The following is a 19,120-nucleotide window of genomic DNA, read 5'->3' as shown; positions in this document are numbered from 1 at the left end:
GGGAAAAATGGATCACAAAACATGTTAAAGCCAAATTGCCAATGTGAGAGCAGATAGCCTCTTGGAGCACTCGGGTAGCTGAAGAGCAGGAACTCAGTCTCTGAGTGGCTGCAAATAACTACAAATGTACAATTGTCCACACAAATTGCGAAACACCAACAGAACAGTAATTTTCCAGGTAGGTTCGGAGCGTGGCCTGAAATTCATTGGAAAACTCATTTCCCTTTTGAACAAGGGATTGGGTTCTCAGTCACTCAAGCAGCAAAACTCAGCCTGTTACAGCCAAGCATTTACAAGTATTTAGTTGAAGTTTCTCTTTGGATAGTCAGTCACCCGCTGCAGGCAGCTTTTGGGCTGAAAAGGCCAGCTGCAGGCTAATCTGCTTTGCACGCCCTGTGTCATGCGGGGAGCAGGGGCTGCAGGAAGCTGCTGCAGTACCAGGAGACTCTTTGATCTGGTTGACACAGCAAAGCAAAGACATGGGACTAATAATAATAATAATAATACTTGGCACTTTTACAGGCCTAGCTGCTCAAAGTGCTTTATCAGTGTTAACCAATTCCCCATCAAACTATCTCTGTGGAAGATGGACTACCTTTATTTTATGGGTAGGTAAACTGAGGTGCAAAGCTTGGCTGGGACACTAGCAGCTTCTGATTTACAGTGATGAGCAGACTGCTGGGCTAGAAACCCTCCCCAAACAAAGGAAAGGACTCTGCAGAGCAGCAGCAAGTATCCAACAATCAAACCCACCCAACCACACTCCCAGCCCTCCACTGACAAAAAAGACACCATTACATTTCTTCAGGTTTTGGTCTGAGGTGAGCACACCACAGGATTTAGGGAAAGGCCATACCTGTGCAGAGGCATCCCTTGAGGCTGTAAGTGAAGTCCTAGCCATAAAATCTGTCTCCAGGGCATTCATGTGCTGTTTGTCCCTACCTCACCCTCATTTCTTCACTCCAGGTACACCCCAGCAATGTTACATTCACAGCATTCCACTTTGGCACCACGGCCAGCTTGGCATTGGAGTGATAACGGTGCACCACACTACCCAGAGCAGCAACAGTCCCCTAGCCCATGCTGGAGCTGCTGTGCTGCAGAGTGAGGCCAAAGCCAGGCTGCTCCCCATATGAACACACAACCCTGCTACACAGGGGAGCTTCCTGCTTCCTTCTGGGGATAGATCAAAACTCACATCTGTTCCTTTTCTCCTGCTGTTTGCCCATGGGTCTTGCTTTCCCCTGCTAGCTGTCTGCACACTTGCTGCATTGCTATTAGTAGTATACTGCTGCGTTATTTCAACAGGTCATAAGCCAAAACACCTTATCAGAGTAAAGATCTGGAGGTTTGAAGCAGAAGCAGGACTCCACGTGCTCTTCAAGATTCAGAGGTGACACCTGAAAAGACCTTGTTAGCAGGAATATTGGCTAAGAAGAGTGAAACACTCACATTTTCACTGTGAGCACTAGCAGGGTAAGGTGTGCCATGTCTCAGAGCTAGCACAGAAAGTAGGTGAAATCAGTGGCTCATCCTCCAGTGCCTACCTGCTGGGCTGCATGCTCTCCTGGCCAGAATGAGCCAACTGGCTGTTGACGTTGGAAAATTAAGACACCAAAAGGCCTGACTCACAGCCCCATTTTGCCCACAACAAGCCATACAGAAACAGCCAGCTTATCCTCCCAGATGTGTGAAACAAAGTCCAAACTGGTGCACAGACAGTCATACACAACCCACTGGCCATGAGACATGGCTGCCAGTCCTGCTTAACTACACTTCAAAAACCCCACTGGTGTCTGCCTGCCTGCCTCATTAGCCACTTAAATATCTTTGGGATTCCAGTCCTGAGCTTTTTTGCCTCACAGCCCCCTGCTGCTGAGGATACCATCAACTATCCTGAAAGGGCACAGAAAAACAGATATTTATTATTGTGAGGTTCAAAGAGGGGGTTAATGGGAACTGCTTAGGCAAATAGTGTAGCCAGCTAATAGTTAAAAAAGAGTAATAACCTATGGGCTGGGTAAAGGAAAGGAACACAGACCCTGCTCTGCCAGGTAATTCTGCTTTCCTGGCTGCCATACAAAATCACCAGGGCTGACAAGGAGCAGTCTGTAAACTTGAAACAAAGCATGTTTCAAGTAGTATGGGGAATAAACAAGGGAATGAGAGATTTGTGCACGTCTACAGATATACGATATAATTGGCATCACAGAAACATTGTGGCATAGCTCCTATGACTGGAGTGTTGGAATGGAAGGTTATAGGCTCTTTAGGAAAGACAGGCTGGGCAGACAAGGAGCGGGAGTAGCCATTTGTGCCAGTGATGGGCTGGAGAGTCTGGAACTCTGTCTGGGGACGGGTGATCAGGCAGCAGGGTCAAAGAGAGAACAGCAGTGGGGGACATTATTGTGGGGATCTGTTACAGGAAGACTCTATGGATGAAGTGCATTATAGACAGATAGGAGCAGCCTCACGCGCACAGGCCCTTGTCCTCACGGGGGACTTCAGCCATCCTGATACATGTTGGAGGGACGGTACAGCCTGACACAAGCAATGGAAGCACATGGAGCTATTAGAGAAAGTCCAAAGGAGGCCATGAGGATGATCAGGGGGCTGGAGCACCTCCTGTATGAAGACAGACTGAGAAAGTTGGGGCTCTTCAGCCTGGAGAAGAGAAGGCTGCGTCCGGTATCTGAAGGATGCTGGGAAGGGAATCTTCGTTAGGGACTGTAGTGATAGGACAGGTTCAAACTTAAACAGGGGAAGTTCAGGTTGGATATAAGGAGGAAGTTCCTTACTATGAGGGTGGTGAGGCACTGGAATGGGTTGCCCAGGGAAGCTGTGAATGCTCCATCCCTAGCAGTGCTCAAGGCCAGGCTGGACAGAGCCTTGGATGACATGGCTTAGTGTGAGGTGTCCCTGCCCATGGCAGGGGGGTTGGAACTTGATGATCTTAAGGTCCTTTCCAACCCTAACTATTCTATGATTCTATGTTTCTGCAGCTGGCAGAAGTCAAGCACAGCTCTGTATTAGCAAAGAAAAAAAGAGATTTCACAGCCTTATAGCTTTGGGCTAGTTTCCCCTCAGAGAGTGAAAATAAGCCAGTCCCACCACCTCCTGCCACTGCCCTGGGTCTTGTCTGTTCCAGCTATTCATCAAATGCAGCAGAGCTTCAGGATGTGGAACCCAGCAGGGTCAGCACTCGGGTCCTTTTGCTCCTTGAAAAGGGATTAAGACAACATCAGAACAATTAAAATGCCTCTTTTTTTTGATGCAAATCTGACTTAGAGCTTAAAATGGCATTTCTTTTTTCTTCTCCAACCAAATTGTTAAAATCTCAGACATTAAATTGCAGCATCATAAACCTTGATGAAGACAAAAACAATGTGATTCACAAAACCCAGGAGCTTCTCACTGGTTTCTGGCTCTGACACCTGTGAGACTGGCAGCAGGGTCCAGCTGTGCAACAAAGGGCCTTTTGTCAGCAAACCATTGCTGTAGCTGTGTGTTGTTTTAATCGACAGGCAACCATGGCGCAACCCAGACCAGCATCATGCCAACCTCAAGAAAAAGAAGAAATGTCCAACCATTTCTATTTCCTGAGCTCGAGAGGGCAAAAAACCTGGGCTCTGTGTCCTCACCATGTGCGTATTCATGCGTTCTTGGCTACACAGAGGGCACACAGCCCAACACTAACACACACAGCCTAGTGCAGACAGCACAAGCCCTTGTTAGGCAAATGGCTGCCTCGGGCAGACCAAGGGTATAAGCCAAGTCCCAGACCTGCCACATAAGGGGAAATGGATCCAGATGTGTATAACCAGCATATCTGTTCTGTAAAGTGCTACAAACCCATTGAGTGAGCAAAGAAAATGGCTGCATCTAACTGCCCCTCTACTGTTTTCAGCCTGGCTGCTTTAATAAGGTGCCTTTCCCCGGATTGTACACAGGAGACCTCTTGACCAGCCAGTCTTAAGTTCTCAGTAACTCTTGCAGCTGCCAACCAGTACTTGTGCTTTATCTTACCCAGGAGAGACCCTTACTGGCTTTAAAGCACCTCACTCTCAAAAAAAAATAAATACAATAAATAAATCTGCTATGTATACAGCAGGGAATAGCAAGTGAAACAGACATTCATTTGGCATTAAGCACCAAACCCTGAGCTCAGCCTTAATAGATGGCAGCGCAGATGTGCCAGGGTGAAGTTTTCCCCCTGGAGCATGTGCCACCTGCCCTGAGTGCAGCGGCAGAGGAGGCAGAGACCCTCGTCCTTGCCTGCACTGCAGTCAGATGCCAGTGTGGAGCGGGTGCTCTCTGGGGCCACCCTGCACATCTGTGGTCCTTCTCCCACAGCACGGGGCCACCAAGGCAGGACCACACGGCTGGTGCCAGCCTCTGGCTCCTGTTCCCAGGCTGGTGTAAATCAGGGCACAGCTCCTGATTTACAACACCCTACACAAGAGGACAACTTGACCTTATGTTTCAACATCAGTGCCATTGAAAGGTTCTGAAGACAGACATGTAATCAATCCTGGAGAGACACTGAGCAGCAGAGCTTAGGTTCTGTGTAAGTCAGGGCTGGGCTTCCCAGGGAAATTGCCTGATCCAGGCTCTCATGACATCTGTTCTTAGGTGCTCCCTCCATGCTCTCTGATAGGAGTGTGTTTTTCCATTTTACTTTTGTCAAAGGTGGGCTGCTTTAGATTAATATAATCCACAAAGAGAATTCTTCCATAGTAAGTCCGACTTACCTATGTGACCTTTCAGACAGACAGGGTTTTAGCGAGCTCAGGTCTTTGGAAATTCTAGCCTTTATGGGCATTTGATGTTATTTTAGAATCCAAGAGGAAAAAGCTTACTGCCTTGCCTCTGTTTTCATGGCCACAATTATGAGGGCAGTCTGGTGACATAACTTGTTTGCTAAATAAATGATAGCTTTCAACAGCAAGTGCTGTCAGACACTTCATTCCTTGTAACCATTTTAGAAATCCTAATCCATTTTGCACTTCCACAGCACCAGATACTGCTTGTATTTATGCTTGTGTAAATCCTGTGCTACACCACTGCCTTCAGGAGACCTATTCTGCTTTTACACTGTGTGCAAGGCAACAGAATACAGCTTGTGGCATAAGTCTACATATGCCTTGTGGTATGGTCTGCTAGTCCAGTAAGTGCAATGGGAGAACTGTGCAGATGTAGTCTTACTCCCTCACTAGCTGCAACTATTTGCCCTGGTGATACGGACCATGAAAGCAAAGGCAGGATCACACTTTAGGTATTTTCACACTTTAAACAGAGAGAAGAAAGGAGCAGGGCAAAGTACAGACAAAGGTATTTTTTTGCAGAACAAAACAGACTATTTATCATGATAAAGGCATTACCAGTTACAGGCTGACACCAACAAGAACCATGGTGTTCCATAGGGCTCCAGTGACTGAAATGTTACCCCATGATCTCCATGCCTTCACCCTGTACATCCCATCTCTGCACTCCATGCTCTAGCCAAGCTCCCCGCTGGCCTGAGGTAGAGGCAGCAGCCCAGCTCTCAGGCTGCAACCCAAGCAGAGCATACTGGTTATGTGCCATCTCCCCAGAAGACATGTTCAAGAATCAGCAGTTACAAGTATGACCAGAGACAGCAAGGTAGTAATAATACTTAGTCCATTCTTCTTCCAAACTTGATATAGTCCTGATTCCTTATACCACCTCTTTAGCAAGGAAGGATCATCATTCCCTCTTGAGACATAAGGAACTGGGGTATGGAGAGCTGAAAAGCTCTACCAGCAGAAAAGCTCAACAAAAGAAACAGGAGTGAAAATAAGTGGGTAACACAATGCAGGAACAAGATAAACTCTTCCATCAATTCTGTAGGAAACTGTTGGCTTTTGAAGACATCCCCCCACAGTGTTTGTTACCCAAATCCTGTGGAACTGAAAAGCTGAAAGATGCATTGACACAAACAAAACAAAGTACAAGAAGAGGGCATTTTTGTTGTTTTTATTAACACCCTAGAGAAGAGCTTGTGGGCAGCAGCCTTGTCTGCCACCACAAGTGCTATGCTGCTGATGCGGAGTGGGCGCTGCTGGCTCCCAGAGCTGCAGTCAGACCCACAGCTCCACAAAGCAGCCAGTGCTGCTCCCTGCCAGGACACAGCTCACGACAGAAAAGCTGCTGAAGCAGTGCCAGTTTTCACAGCCAAACTCACCTTTGTCCTCGCCTCAGATGGACTCACAGGCATTTCTCCCCTTTCTGGAGGTGAGCTGGCTTTTCTGTTTCATTCAGACACTTGCTTAGTTCTACAGCCTGTTTTGGGCAATTGTTTGGTGGGGTTGATTTCCTTTGCTGGACAAACTGGCTCCTGTCCTCCTGGCCCTGGTTTCACACAAGTATGTGCCATTCTCGAGGTGAAGCCAGTTAGGATTCATTGTCCTCAGAGCCTCTTGCACTGTGAGGACCTGCTATTGCCATCATGAAACCACACAGGTCGCTGACAAGGCCTGGGGTGGTTGTTCTTGGGAAAGGTCTCCTGCCCACCTGAGCACCAGAAGCAGAGCTTGTATCTGAGTGCTCTCAAGCCCGACTGCCTCCTCTCATTTTTACTTCAGGAGATGCTTTCTGCCATCCAGCTCTGGAGAACAGGCTTCTGGAATGACCCGCCGTAGCCTGAGGAGGACCTTGTCAAACCCCTTCGCCCAGCACGGAGCATGTTGAGGACCATTCCTCAGGTTTGCCTCGACCACAGTGTGCCTAGGACAAAGGGCAACACTGACAGGTCTTCATCAGCCCTAAGAAGCTAGCATCTGGCTCTGTTTAAACAGGTGATTTGAGCTACAGATTCTGTTTGAGCATTTGAGTTTGCTAACATTTTCCTGTTCCTTCCTACCCCTCTTCCCAGCCTTGCCTGCCCCAGGGCAGGGACCAGCTCTCCCATCAGACCACTGCTGTGTCAAAGGAGTGACACTGCCCTTGTAGGCATCACTGAATGAGCAAGGTGGGACTGCACCTCATGCTGGGCATGGCTTGATTTTCTGATGGGCCAACTGAAACAGGCATTTACAAACAAGAACTGTTGCTTAAATAAACATGATGCTATGCAAAAATAAACCCCAATAGAGATTAATTTCACATTCACCTATAATTACACTGAAAAATGAGAGTGTGGCTAAGAAATCCTGTCTTAAAATAAAATTAAAGCCTGCTTCAATCCTTTGCCTAGCCCGGTTCTACCAACAGCACACATCCATTTGTACATGTTATTAGATTGACGTTGTAGCATCCTGGACAAATCAAATTAATCCAAATATCTGCAGGTATGAAACATTATAGATGAGAAATGAACACATAAAGTATATGCAATTTTCCCCTGGCAGTTTATTATGGTATGAAGAAAAAAACAACATTCTGTGCTTGAAGCTGACGTAATATTACAAATGTATTGCGAAGTATGACGTGACTATTAAAATATGATTACACAAAGTCATTTTAAGAAGTTTACAGTACAGTGAATCTTTTATAAACAGACTCTTAAATATACATAGGACAATAGTAGCTGACCGAAAAAACATCAAAAATTAACTATTAATGTTTATAGACCTTTCCTCTGAAGAAAAAAAGAAAAAAAAAGAAAAAAGAGAATTCTCACATTAAAACAGAAATTATGAAAAGCCTTAAAACCAGGAACAAATCACCTGTACACTACAAATATACATGGCAGAGGTGTGCAAACCAGAGCTACCTTTCCACCAGGGAGGGCAGACAGTGCCTGCCCCATGCCTCCTCTCTGGTATAGCCCACCTTGGAGCACAGTACCTTCTCGCCATGCATGCACACGCCGGTCAGCAGCCGGAACATCACAAGCACACACTCACTGCAGGACAATGATGGCACGTTGTCAGCGTCAGATTGACCTACTGGAGTGTATTGAGCTGATAACGTGTCCAGGATCTCTGCAGGCAATGCACTGGGAGCCCAGATAGGACCTACATACCAGGAATGGGCTGCAAGCCTGAGCTACGAGTCTCTTCTTATGGATTTTATGTGTTCTTTAATGCAACTTTTCAATCTTTCCTCATGATATGGGAGAACAGATGCCGCATTTGATTTCTGCTTAGTCTGGCTGCAATGACACCCCTAGTTCATGTGTTAAGTTATGTCAAAAACATAAGAAGTTTATGCTGTAATACACAGTATTACTGAAACTAACAATATTATTTGCATATTTATAACAAAGTATAATGAAATCCCTATAATAAAACCAAAAGTTACGCTATAGATTTATTTACAAACAGTCCAGCAAAGAAGTATAAATACTTCTACATTTAAGGTTTAGGAAAACATAATTTACAAAATATTCAAATATATACAGTCATCTGAAAAACTGCCAACATTAAACTTTGATGCAGGCAAAGAATTGGCTGAGTCTATTCATTCTGTATTGAAAGAGGCGCTGGCTTTCCCAGGCTGTCTGTTCTGTTCAAAAGCCATATGTATGTTATTTACAAAGAAACTGCTCTTCTCCGAGCTAAACATGTCCGGAGCTTTGAGCGTGCTGTCCCAAAATGTCATCTATCATTGTCAGATTGTTCAACCACTCTTCATCATTGCTGCTGCTGCTGTTCTTCATGAGAGAGTCAAGGAAGTCAGTGTCACTGCAGTTGGCGGGCATGATGGAGTTGCTGTGCTGGGACACAAAGTCGTACTGCTGCAGCTCGGCGGTGGCACTCAGCCTGTTGAAGGCATCGGGTGGCTGGCCTGAGGAAGAGTAGCTTGGTGGGCCAAGGCCCGGGGCAGGATTGAGCTGGTTAAAACTGGATACTCCTTGTGGCATTGATTTCATAACATTCATAGCTGGCAGCGGTCCTCTGGTTAAATTGTGTCTCAAGGTCTGATTACTCATTGAGCTCAAGCCCTGGCCAGACTGGCCCATGCTCAGTTTTTGCATCTGTCTGACCTGGACGCTGGGAGCGATCTGATTAGGCGGCACTACAGCCTGCTGGGAGAACTGCTGACCCGCTGCGCTTGGCCTCACGTTCTGTTTGGAGAAGAGAGTGTTACCGGAGAACTGCTGCATGCTGGTATCCATTTGGCTTTGATTTGGCATTCTTGGCACAGTGGTTGGCGTCCACATCTGGGCAGATGAGTTGGGGTAGACGTTAGGGACCCTTGGCATACCCGGCTGCCTCAAGTGTTGCTGAGTTGCAGAGTGATTTGCTAAGGAACCAGAACTGAAACCTGCCATCGGCATTCCTGGCCGCACAGCAGAGTGGTTGTGTACTGTTTGGCACCCTGAGTTCATGCCCAGTGAGTTCTGGCTCGGCCGCAGTGGGATGTTAAAGTCAGAATTAGGTGGAAAAATCCCCTGCTGCTTGCCAGGATTGTGTGGAATCATCACCATTGTCCCGCTGCTCTGACTGGCGGTAGCTGGGGCCATGCCAGAGCCCAAGGTGCTCTGGAGCATGGCTGGGTTAGATGGCAGCATGCGGTGGTTGGGCGGAGGAGCTGGCATCACCTGGCTGCAGTCAGTGGGAATGGGCTGCTGCACAGCTGCAGGCAAAGAGACGTGTTAGATGGTGAGCACATGTTCACCTTGGAAACATGGCAGAGCATTAAAAAGCTGCTGCTCCATCCTTCTCTTTCATTACATGGGCCTCTCTGTGTTCTTTGTAACAGCTATTACTGGAGCAACAAGGAAATGGGTGAATCTCATGATACGTGATAAAATATGAAATGCTTTTATTCCAGGACAGAGAATTATTAAGTGCCCTGTATTTAATCAGACTCTAGGCACTAGCTCCTTGAGGCTTTTCAGAGCACACCATTTCCCTCCTTACCTTGAAACTGATTTATCTGCTGAGCTGCAAATAAACTCCTCTGCTCAGATGCTCCTCCCAGCATATTTTGTCTCTGCTTTTCCTGGAAAACAAGGGGCATAACATTCAAGTTTCATCCTCTTGACAAGCAAGAATAGCAGTAGACAACTGAAGTGTAGCCACTGTCATCATTAACAACCTCTCCTGTATGTAGACATCACACATGCCGCCCTCTGATGAGACTCAGCCCAGAAAGTTAGTTTCAGACTGGGTCTTAATTGCTCACATGCCTCTTCCTGCAAAGGTGCCCTGACAACAGCCCTGCATTAGGAAGTGCAGCCTTCAGCGGATGTTGTACAGGTGCCCCAGGGGGAGCTGGACAAACACAGAGGCCCTTGTGTCACCAGCTTATGAAGAAGTGCAGCACAGCCAGAGGCTGCAGGAATCCTGGCATCTCCTCAGCACCTCTTGTGTTTACTGTTTGGATGCCTCCTGTGAAGTACTCAATCCAGGGAAAAAAGGTGACTGGAAGGCTATTAGTGAACAGAATCTGTGGCAGTATTTCAGGGACACACCAACAAATGGTGTGGTGGCCATTACTCTGTCTGCAGGATGGCTCTGGTCCTGTGCAACCTTTGTGCTGGTTGCCACTTCTAAGCAGGTAGAACTAGACCACAGGAAGCCAGGGACCCTGAGCAAGACACTGGGGGCTTTCTCCAAGTGACCTGACTTGTGTCTCCCATCATTTAACCCCAGAACCCACCACTGCAGTTGCATCCGTGCTGTGGACCTCTGTGGACAGTGGAACCGAGGCCTGGCTCCCACTGTGTCAAAACAGCAGATAAGCTTGAAGCCAACTTACAGCAAGGAGACAGAGTAGGTTTTGAAAGGGAGTTTGATCAATGAGCAGGACAGTACTTTGTTGAGGGTTTTACTGAGCCACTTCTCATCTCATTTCCATCCAAAGCAATGAGACTCCTCATTTCTTTGAATGGGAAAAACGCAGCATGCTCAGAAATCAGAGGTACATGTCCAGTGCTGCCCCACCCAACTTGTCTGAGGGATTCCCCTCCTTCACACCCTATGTTACAAACTCATACAGGGACTACTGTTGCTAGAGAGACCAGCCAAGTCCAGGACAAACTGAAATCTAACATCTGCTCTGGTAAAGCCCAAGGGAACCAGAGAGAAAAGCAACACATGGAGGACATCTCTCCTGGGCCTGACTCACTCTCCTTCTCTGCATCTTCCCTCCCAGCTCCGTGGCTGACCAAGGATGACGGCAATGATACAGAGGTGACTGAATCCTTCCCTTGCACATTAGTGGGCAGATCTGTACTTGGACTTGCTGAGCAGCACTTGGCCTTGGCTTCCCTTGGGCATGACATCCTGGACTCACCACAGCCATAGTCTGACTCAAACCAGCAGTTCCAGGGTCATTCTTTTGTGCCTGCTGACTGGTGATTTCCCCATTCCTGTTAGGACAGTTAGTCCTGTCCTTCCCAGTGAGGTGGACAGCAGAGCAACCCACAGAGGCACCTGGCATTGTACCTGCATCAGCTGTCGTTTCATTATTTGCTGCTTCAGTAAATGGTTCCTCATCGTGTACCCATTCACCGTGGCTGGTGCCGGCACAGAGCCTCCGCTTGGGATGGAGCCCGGCTCCTGAAGTCTGGCAACAATTCCTGGATTTTGATCCTGCCAAGAAAGATGAAAAAAGAAAATGAATCTCATCAGGGAGATAACAACAGAAGCCCTTAGCCTCTCTGCGGATGCCCTCTCTCAGGTCTTTGGCTGTCCCAAGGCCAAAACACTTTGTGGGTTCACACGGACCTGCATGTCATGGTGAGGACAGTGAAGGGCAGGGGACTTCTCTGATTTCTGAGGATCAGCCCAAGAAGTGAGAGAAGCAAAAAAAAGTTAATCCAAAATTCTTTATGACTAGCCCAAGGCTACAGGACTGATTCACTACCATTACTGGAGTCACATGGCAGCCTGGCTGGCAGAAGGGATGTGAGTAAAGCATCACATTTCCCACCAGTTCCCCAACTGTTACACTGAAAGACATAAGGAAAGAAGAGTTGCATGAGGGTAGGATTTGGCAGTTCAATGTAAAGGAGAGCTTACAGGAAAAGAAAACAGCAAACTAAAGGCAGAAGAGGGAAAAAGGTGCCCTCAGACCAGGGACCAAGAAAGGAAGAAAGAAGACATAGGCCTGGAATTAAGTGGTTCTTGTGGGTTCAATGAGTGGACAAAAAAGGATAGCTAATTGTGAAAACGGAGGAGAATGGTCAGGTCATGGCTGGGCACAAATCAGTGATGCACTGGGTCTGACTCCTGGCTGGTGCAAACTGGCCTCGCTATAAGTCCTCAATGAAAGATCTGAGGTGCTTTTCACCAGTGAGGTCTTGCCTTCAAAGAAAGAGCACTGTGGAGAGAAGAGGAAAAGAACGTTCTCAAGAACAGATGAAGACACAACCCAAAAGGGAAAAATACTTAAAGTATTGAGGTCTAAACATCTTTGGAGCTGGCAGGTAGTCAGGGAAATACAAACAAAAAACTAGTGAAGAAGTCAAGGCCTGATTGAGGACAAGATCCTATGAGCACTGTACCCAGGAACAGCAGTACCAGTGTATTCCCCTTTCTCCATTTTCACATCCAGTGTCTACATTATTTATGATCTTTTGTTATTATTGGCAGGGAGAAGTTTGTATATTATATCCAGCATCCTTAGCTGGGCCATGCTTCCTTTGTTTTCAGAATGGAAGCCCACATCCTTTGTTTGAGAATCAATGTTATCAGGAGATAAGTAAGAAGAAAATAGTTGTTGCCTTTTGACATCTGACAATTAGAAGCATGCTCAGAGGGGGAAAACAGGATACGAGCCGTGTTTCAGAATGGCCATAAGAAAGCCTTGGAAGGCATTTGTCATCAGGCAAGCTTCTTGGGCCTGGGGCACCTTTCCACAGCAGCTTCACTATGAGGAATCACCCAGTTCCTTCCAAGATATTCTTTGTAAGACTGATCACTGAAATGACTCATTTTTATGGTGCCTCCCTTTGTTGTAGCACTTCTGTCTATTATGCAAAAGTACAATTGATGAAATGTAAATGACTGCTAGATAATTTACTAAAAGACACAGACCTGCAGCTCATCACTGCTCTCATTATCATTCCTATTCATGGGCAGTCTCATAAGACTAGTCTTTATTACTGGTGCTTTGCTTACAATTCTGCTGGACATCTCTCCTCCTCCCCCTTCCCTCCTACACATTTTACCTCCTCTCTCCCACAGAAAAAGAGGGACGGGAGGAGAAAAGTAAATATGTTTTACTACAGATGTAAATATGAAAGTTCATGTAAAGCTAGCACTCTGCTTTCATGTCAGACAGGACATGAATGCAGCAATAGTTAAGCTTTGAATAATGCAGATTGCCTCTAGGGGAATATTTGAAAGTGGAAGGATTCAGTTTGTGTACTCTGCACATGAAAGGCACGGAAATGTTCATGCCACCAAAATCCCTGCCATCTATCCAATTTCCTCCAAACTTGTCTTGTTGCGTGCAGAGGGTCTGTGCTTACTGAAGCAAATGAGTTTAGTGTGAGGACAATCATCCTGATGTCTTGCTCAGAGCTATTGCATTAGCAAGTCATAACATTAAAGTCTCTTTTCCTAATCATGTCCACCTCATTCTAATTTCTCCTAAACATCATCAAGAAAATAATGTTGATTTTTCCATATTATTAATGATAAAGAAGTGTAAATCACATTACTAATTGCGGCTCTTGTGATGTGGGAGTACAACAGCTTAATTATATGGGATTTTCTGCAGGCACCCTATAGCAATAATGAAAATCAGTGAAGTTCATTTGCAAATACATAGAATGGGTTGCTGAGTTTTTCAGAGCAAAGTTGTATAACACGTAATTAGCCACTAAAGAAACAATCTATAGATATACATTTTGCTTTTGGGGAAATTAGGACAAAATAGCATAGATGGGAAGACAAAGAATGAATTCAAAATCTTGCTTTCTACAGTTCACATTTAGGTTAAGCCAAAAAAAAACAAAAAACAAAACCAAAAAACAACAAACCAAACAAAAAACCCAGGGAAAAAAAGATAGAAAAGTTCTCTCTTTTCACCACTAGTGGGAACTACTGTATTCTCTTACAATAAAAAATAATTCCTTAAACGTCATGACTAAGAATAGCTCTGGTGTAGTCTAAAGGACACTGCTATCTGAACCAAAGGTTAATGAACTTTAAACATTTTTCGCTTTTCACCGCTAAGAAAAATCACTTTCCTTCCCACAGTAAGGCCAAGCCACATAAGCCATAATCTTAACTGGTCTACAGTTTGGGCTATCTCATTTTAAAATCCGGGAAGACAGCAAAGAGAGGAGGATTCTAGTGCTGAAGCTAGGAATGATGGAAATGTGTGTTCACAACAAAAGGCTCCTGCATCTGAGCCCACTGTAAGCTAAACTGCAGGGCATAGATGGCCACGGGGATTCTTATTCTTTAACTTAAAAAAGTGTTTGCATGTAGGTAACAGGTTTTTTTGCCATTTTTCCCTCAAAAAAAATTACATTAAAATGTCAAATGGTCAGAATCCCTAACTAAACAGCACACCACACAGCCCTAGAATTGGAGAGCATGGGTTTATGGTGCTAAGGGAAGCGTTACACAGCAGGTCTGGACCTCCTGCAGCACTCCCTGGGCTTTCAAATATGGCAGGTTTTGTTCAAAAAGGCACTGGGGTTAGCTTCCTGGTTTTGACTTAGTATCTCATGCACTAGTTTTGAGAGCAGAACAGAAAAGAATCAGGTTCCAGGTCTGAAGGAACATATACTATTTGTGTCAGTATCCGGCCACTGGCTGTAATTGTGAAAGTCCAGTGAAACCAGTTCATCCCAGCTGGTGCCTGATGGGAGGCTGTCCAGGCTAGGCAAACCCATTTGCAGATCACTGCACCCAGTTGCAGTGAGCGTGGGTCTGGTCCAACAAAACATTCAGGCAACCACTAAATGGCAAGTGTGAAAACAACCCCACTGCAACCTACCATGTACATTTATGAATCTACATCCTTCTAAACATCCACTCACAGGCTTGACCTGCCCAACCCCATCATCTGATTATGTACAAATGCACAACTGCAGTAAATAAGCGCAGAGATGAATAGTTCTGTTGATAAACTCCAGTCCTCAGCACTTGATTGTAGACCCAGCAATCACTTTGTGGCTTCACTTAAGTGAGAATGAAGAAATTTATGGCCCCTAATTCCTCTGAATCCTCATTAACAAACAGGCCAAAAAGAATTTAAAAGCAAGACTTTCGGAGGATCTGAGCTGGAGCTTTAATCACTCTTTGGCAAGTATGTAAAAATCCTTTTAATCTTTAATAAAGAGCATGCATTGTTTTTTAGGACTATGTGAAAAAACTAAACTCATGTATCATTATTAAACTTTCCCATCTGCTCTTACAGTGTAACTCCAAAGAATGTAACAAAGAAATGTACATGTTAAATTGTATTGACTTAAGCCCAGAGCTATTGGAGATGTACAATTTATTTCAGTGAGGGCATGAGGGGAACTGCAGGCTGCTATAGAGAGTCATTTGTCCAATGCTGAAAAGACAGTTATCTGCACCAAAATGGCTCTTGGAAAGGCACATTTGCTTTATAAGAAATAAGCTGCCAGGTGAGACCATTCAGCATTATGTTACAGACACAGACAATAAAACTAAGCCATGAATTTCAATAGTTAACAGATGGACTAATTAGAGACTGAATTCTTTGTGGTTCTAACAGATAACCAGGTCACAGCAAGGTTATTGAGAGAGAGACAGGCAGCTTTGCAAAATCCAGCAGATATTTGTAGAGTCAGGGAAGAACTTCACTTCCTAACTGAAAGCGTTAGCTGCAGTGGAAGAACAGAAACACGTCTAATTAAAAATGCCTATAGTACCAGCATGTGAAAAGTTTATTCCATTTCAAAAGACAATGCTGATCTGAGAAATATTCCCTCCACTTTCAATGGGGCATTCAGTCTGAATCCAGTAATTACAGAGCTTAAACCAGAGGGGTTGTTGAGATGAGCCACAGTACCCTGGCATAAAAGGGAAAGTCTGAAGGAAATGATTTGCTCAAGGTAGATGAAATATAAAAAAAATATAGAATATATTTCAAGCTAGAAATATGAGAAAGGGACAAACTGCTTTTTCTATTTTCTTTTTTTAACCAAAGATAACGTACTTGAAGTATTTACCAAGACATCACACAGTAATAAATGAACAAATAAAGAATAAGAGAGGAAAAACATGGCACTGGACTTCACAAGAGCTTGTATTACTGATGTGCTCAGCCAGGGACTTGAGGTGGGTCCATATTCCCAGGAGGGACAGCTGCTCTCTGGGGGTGGGGTGAAGTTTCATTAACCCAGTTTTGTTCTGTATTTGAAGAACATCTGTTACATATGGTGAGTTCTGTACTCTGCCGAGGAAATGCAAATGCTAGTTTCAACCTAATGCCTCTGTGTTTCCCTGAGCTCCTGCCTGCCTGCATTGTCTCCTGTCTAGTAGGTGTTGCATCTCCTTGGTGGATCCTGGGCAGCACCTTCCTTTGAAGTCCCTGTCTAGGACTCCTAGGCGCAATGACTCTACAAATGCTATGAGCTAAGCAATTAAAACATTAGTAGCATTAAAGTTGCCTCACCCATAGAATTTCACAGTGTAAGAGTTTCGTGTTTAGGCCTACAGAGAAGCCAGACATAGACTCCTGGTGTCTAGCAACCTTGTGCAGCCCTATAGAAAAACACCTTTACAAAGGAGGATCATTGCCTCCACAGCTGTTAATCCAAGTAGATATTAAGATGGTGAATCTGTCTGGCCAATGCATACAAACAGAGCAAACAAAATCCAGGGTCATGGTTTGGCAGAGTGATGGTGTTAACCCAGTCAAGAGTGCAACGTCTGTGAGATGCCATGATCATCTGCTTCACACAGAAGTCCAGGGTTACCTGTGCTTCTTGCCTCTTCTTCTTTCCTTTAACAAAACTCTCCATTTGCTCTTTGGAAGTTTTCTCTTTTTTTCTCTCCTCTATTCTGCTCACAATTCAGAGCTGCTCCTCAGGATAAAACAGACCTTCAGTTCAGAAAGGCTCCAAAGCTTTCTGTTTGTTTGCATGTTTGTTTTAGCCCAATGTATGAACATTGATAAAACAAACTCTGTTGCTCAATGGATTTTTTTTACCCATCTTTCACCCATTTACTTGATATACAAGCATGTGAAATACTGCCAGACTCAAGTTTCTAAGCTTATCTTGGGGGGCTGTCAGTCAGGAAAAGGCTTTGTTTGAAGACTGTAAGTGATCCATGAGGATATGGTTCTGTTTCTAAAAAAAAGTAAAGTTTTTCTTTCTTTTCATATGGCACTAGCATATACAGCTTTCTTCAAAGCTAGTCCTGTGCTAAAAGCAATGACAACATCACTTCACCTGGCTACTGACTGTGTCAGGGTCTCCTCCCATCAAGCAAAGCAGATGAAACACTAATTTCCCTATAGCTGCTCATTATATTGAACATTGCTCAAAAGAAAACAAAATCCCATCGAAGTATCCAAAGTGCTTTTAAAAACGCACCCAGAATTTTAATAAGATGGAAACTGAGTCCACTTCCTCTCATTAAAAAAACTAATCAAATTAGATAAAGCTTTTTTTGCAAAGACTCCACCAGTATTTTCAGAGCTGGTTTCATCCATGAAAACATGCCGTTAAAGAGCAGAAGCAATCAGAGCAACAGAAAAACAGAAAATCCAGAGTGAATTATTGCAACAGTGATTTTTCTCTTAGATGAAAACACATCCTTTAGCAGGCAGGTTGAAATCAAGCTGTGATGCTGCTATCAGCACCATGTTGTTAGAAAGAACATAGCAAATGGCTTTGGGAGCAGCCAGGAGCCTGAGGCACAACCTGGATGGGAGAGTTGGTGTATCATAGACACACACAACCTCCCAGGGACTGTGGTGCTTGTAAAGAAGCACAAATGAGACTCCAGCAACAGGAGCTCATCTACAAAGAGATCCTTTGGCCCAGATGAACTGCAAGGCCATAGGCAAAGGCAGCCCAGAGAACAGCTTTGCTCCACCATCCCAAGTGAAAGGCAAACTTTTCAGGAGCAAGAGAGAGCACCTCAGCTCTGCCAGACCCCTGATGGCAATGGGACCTGAGCACCTGCAGCGTTAACACACTTTTCCTCCGCTTGAGAACACTCTAGGGCTGGACTCATCCCCACCAGTCTTCGCATCACCATACTTCAACATAAACTATTATTTTTTTTTCTGTTTATATACCCCAAAATGCAGAGATGGGTGTTTTGTACCTGTCTATACAACATAGAGTCAAGATCCCAAATTGAATTCTCTGCAAAGAACAAAATATATTTGGCTTGTACAGCTATCATGATTCTCCAGCCCTTGACACCATGCTTTCATTCCCATGGAGGGCAGCTTGCCTATAAATTCAATGAGATAATCTAAAACTGTATTTAGCTCACCCAATTTCAGCTGGTAGTCCTTCTGCCTGTCTCTACAAGGTTGTGCTAGCTGCGATGACAAACTACAACATCTCATATCTATAAAGTGGTTTGACTCAAGTAATCCTTGTGTTATGTCAAGGCATGCTCTCAGAGGTGTCAATGAGATTCAAAAGGAGCTGGGTTAGCTTGACACCTGGAAGAAACTGCTACAGGGAAATGCAATGACTGGCTGGTGAATTTCTGTATTAGGGAGAGCAGAAAATATCTGACTGAAAAAAAGGTGAGTATTTCATTCTAACAAGGGGGAAATTGGGAATTCTTGAGCTAATGGGAGAAATCAGTCCTCTGCCCATTTCTGAAAAGCTCTGTGAACAGCAGTGAGGTGGTATGAATCAGAGCTTTCTCTGACTGATTCTCAGTAAATCCCTTTATTTCTCTAAGTTAAGGTTTCCATGTATTTCTTTTTCCTTTCATGCAGAGGGTCAATTTGCAGAGGCAGATGCCTATGTCTTGTTAACTTCCAATAGCAGTTGCCTCCCTAACCGCTTCTGAGAAGCCCTTTGCATGAAAACCTGCCCACATGCAAAACCCAACAGCTTATACTCCTGATTTCTCATGTAAGTGCACAAGCAAAGCACACCCTGGCATGAAGTATCACATCACTTTTTCAGTACTAAACCTTTCACAAGCTTCCTATTTCCCAACAGATGAACCTATACAAACACCTAAATTGGTTGTATCACACTGTCTGCCCAATCAAGTGCCAAAAATCACCACCA

General features: G+C 44.9%; 1 protein-coding gene across 3 annotated transcripts in view; it reads right to left on the bottom strand.

Moving 5' to 3' along the window:
* Positions 1-7,351: 7,351 nt before the first annotated feature.
* The window catches only part of MAMLD1 (mastermind like domain containing 1), a 120,570-nt gene continuing 108,801 nt past the window's right edge, over positions 7,352-19,120 (bottom strand). For all 3 annotated transcript variants that reach the window (XM_061357975.1, XM_061357974.1, XM_061357976.1), the window contains exons 3-5: positions 11,361-11,507; positions 9,831-9,912; positions 7,352-9,543 (exon numbers count right to left, since the gene is read on the bottom strand). In XM_061357975.1, coding sequence (XP_061213959.1) covers positions 8,522-9,543; positions 9,831-9,912; positions 11,361-11,507 — 1,251 coding nt within the window. In that variant the 3' untranslated portion in view covers positions 7,352-8,521. The remainder of the gene's footprint in view (positions 9,544-9,830; positions 9,913-11,360; positions 11,508-19,120) is intronic.

This window comes from Neopsephotus bourkii, unplaced genomic scaffold (genome assembly GCF_033783945.1).
Source record: "Neopsephotus bourkii isolate Nb327-2 ecotype Australia unplaced genomic scaffold, CSIRO-AGI_Nbou_v1 NB_936, whole genome shotgun sequence".
Taxonomy (NCBI): domain Eukaryota; kingdom Metazoa; phylum Chordata; class Aves; order Psittaciformes; family Psittacidae; genus Neopsephotus; species Neopsephotus bourkii.
The sequence above is the reverse complement of the archived record's forward strand: the minus strand, read 5'-3'. Positions and strand labels throughout refer to the sequence as shown.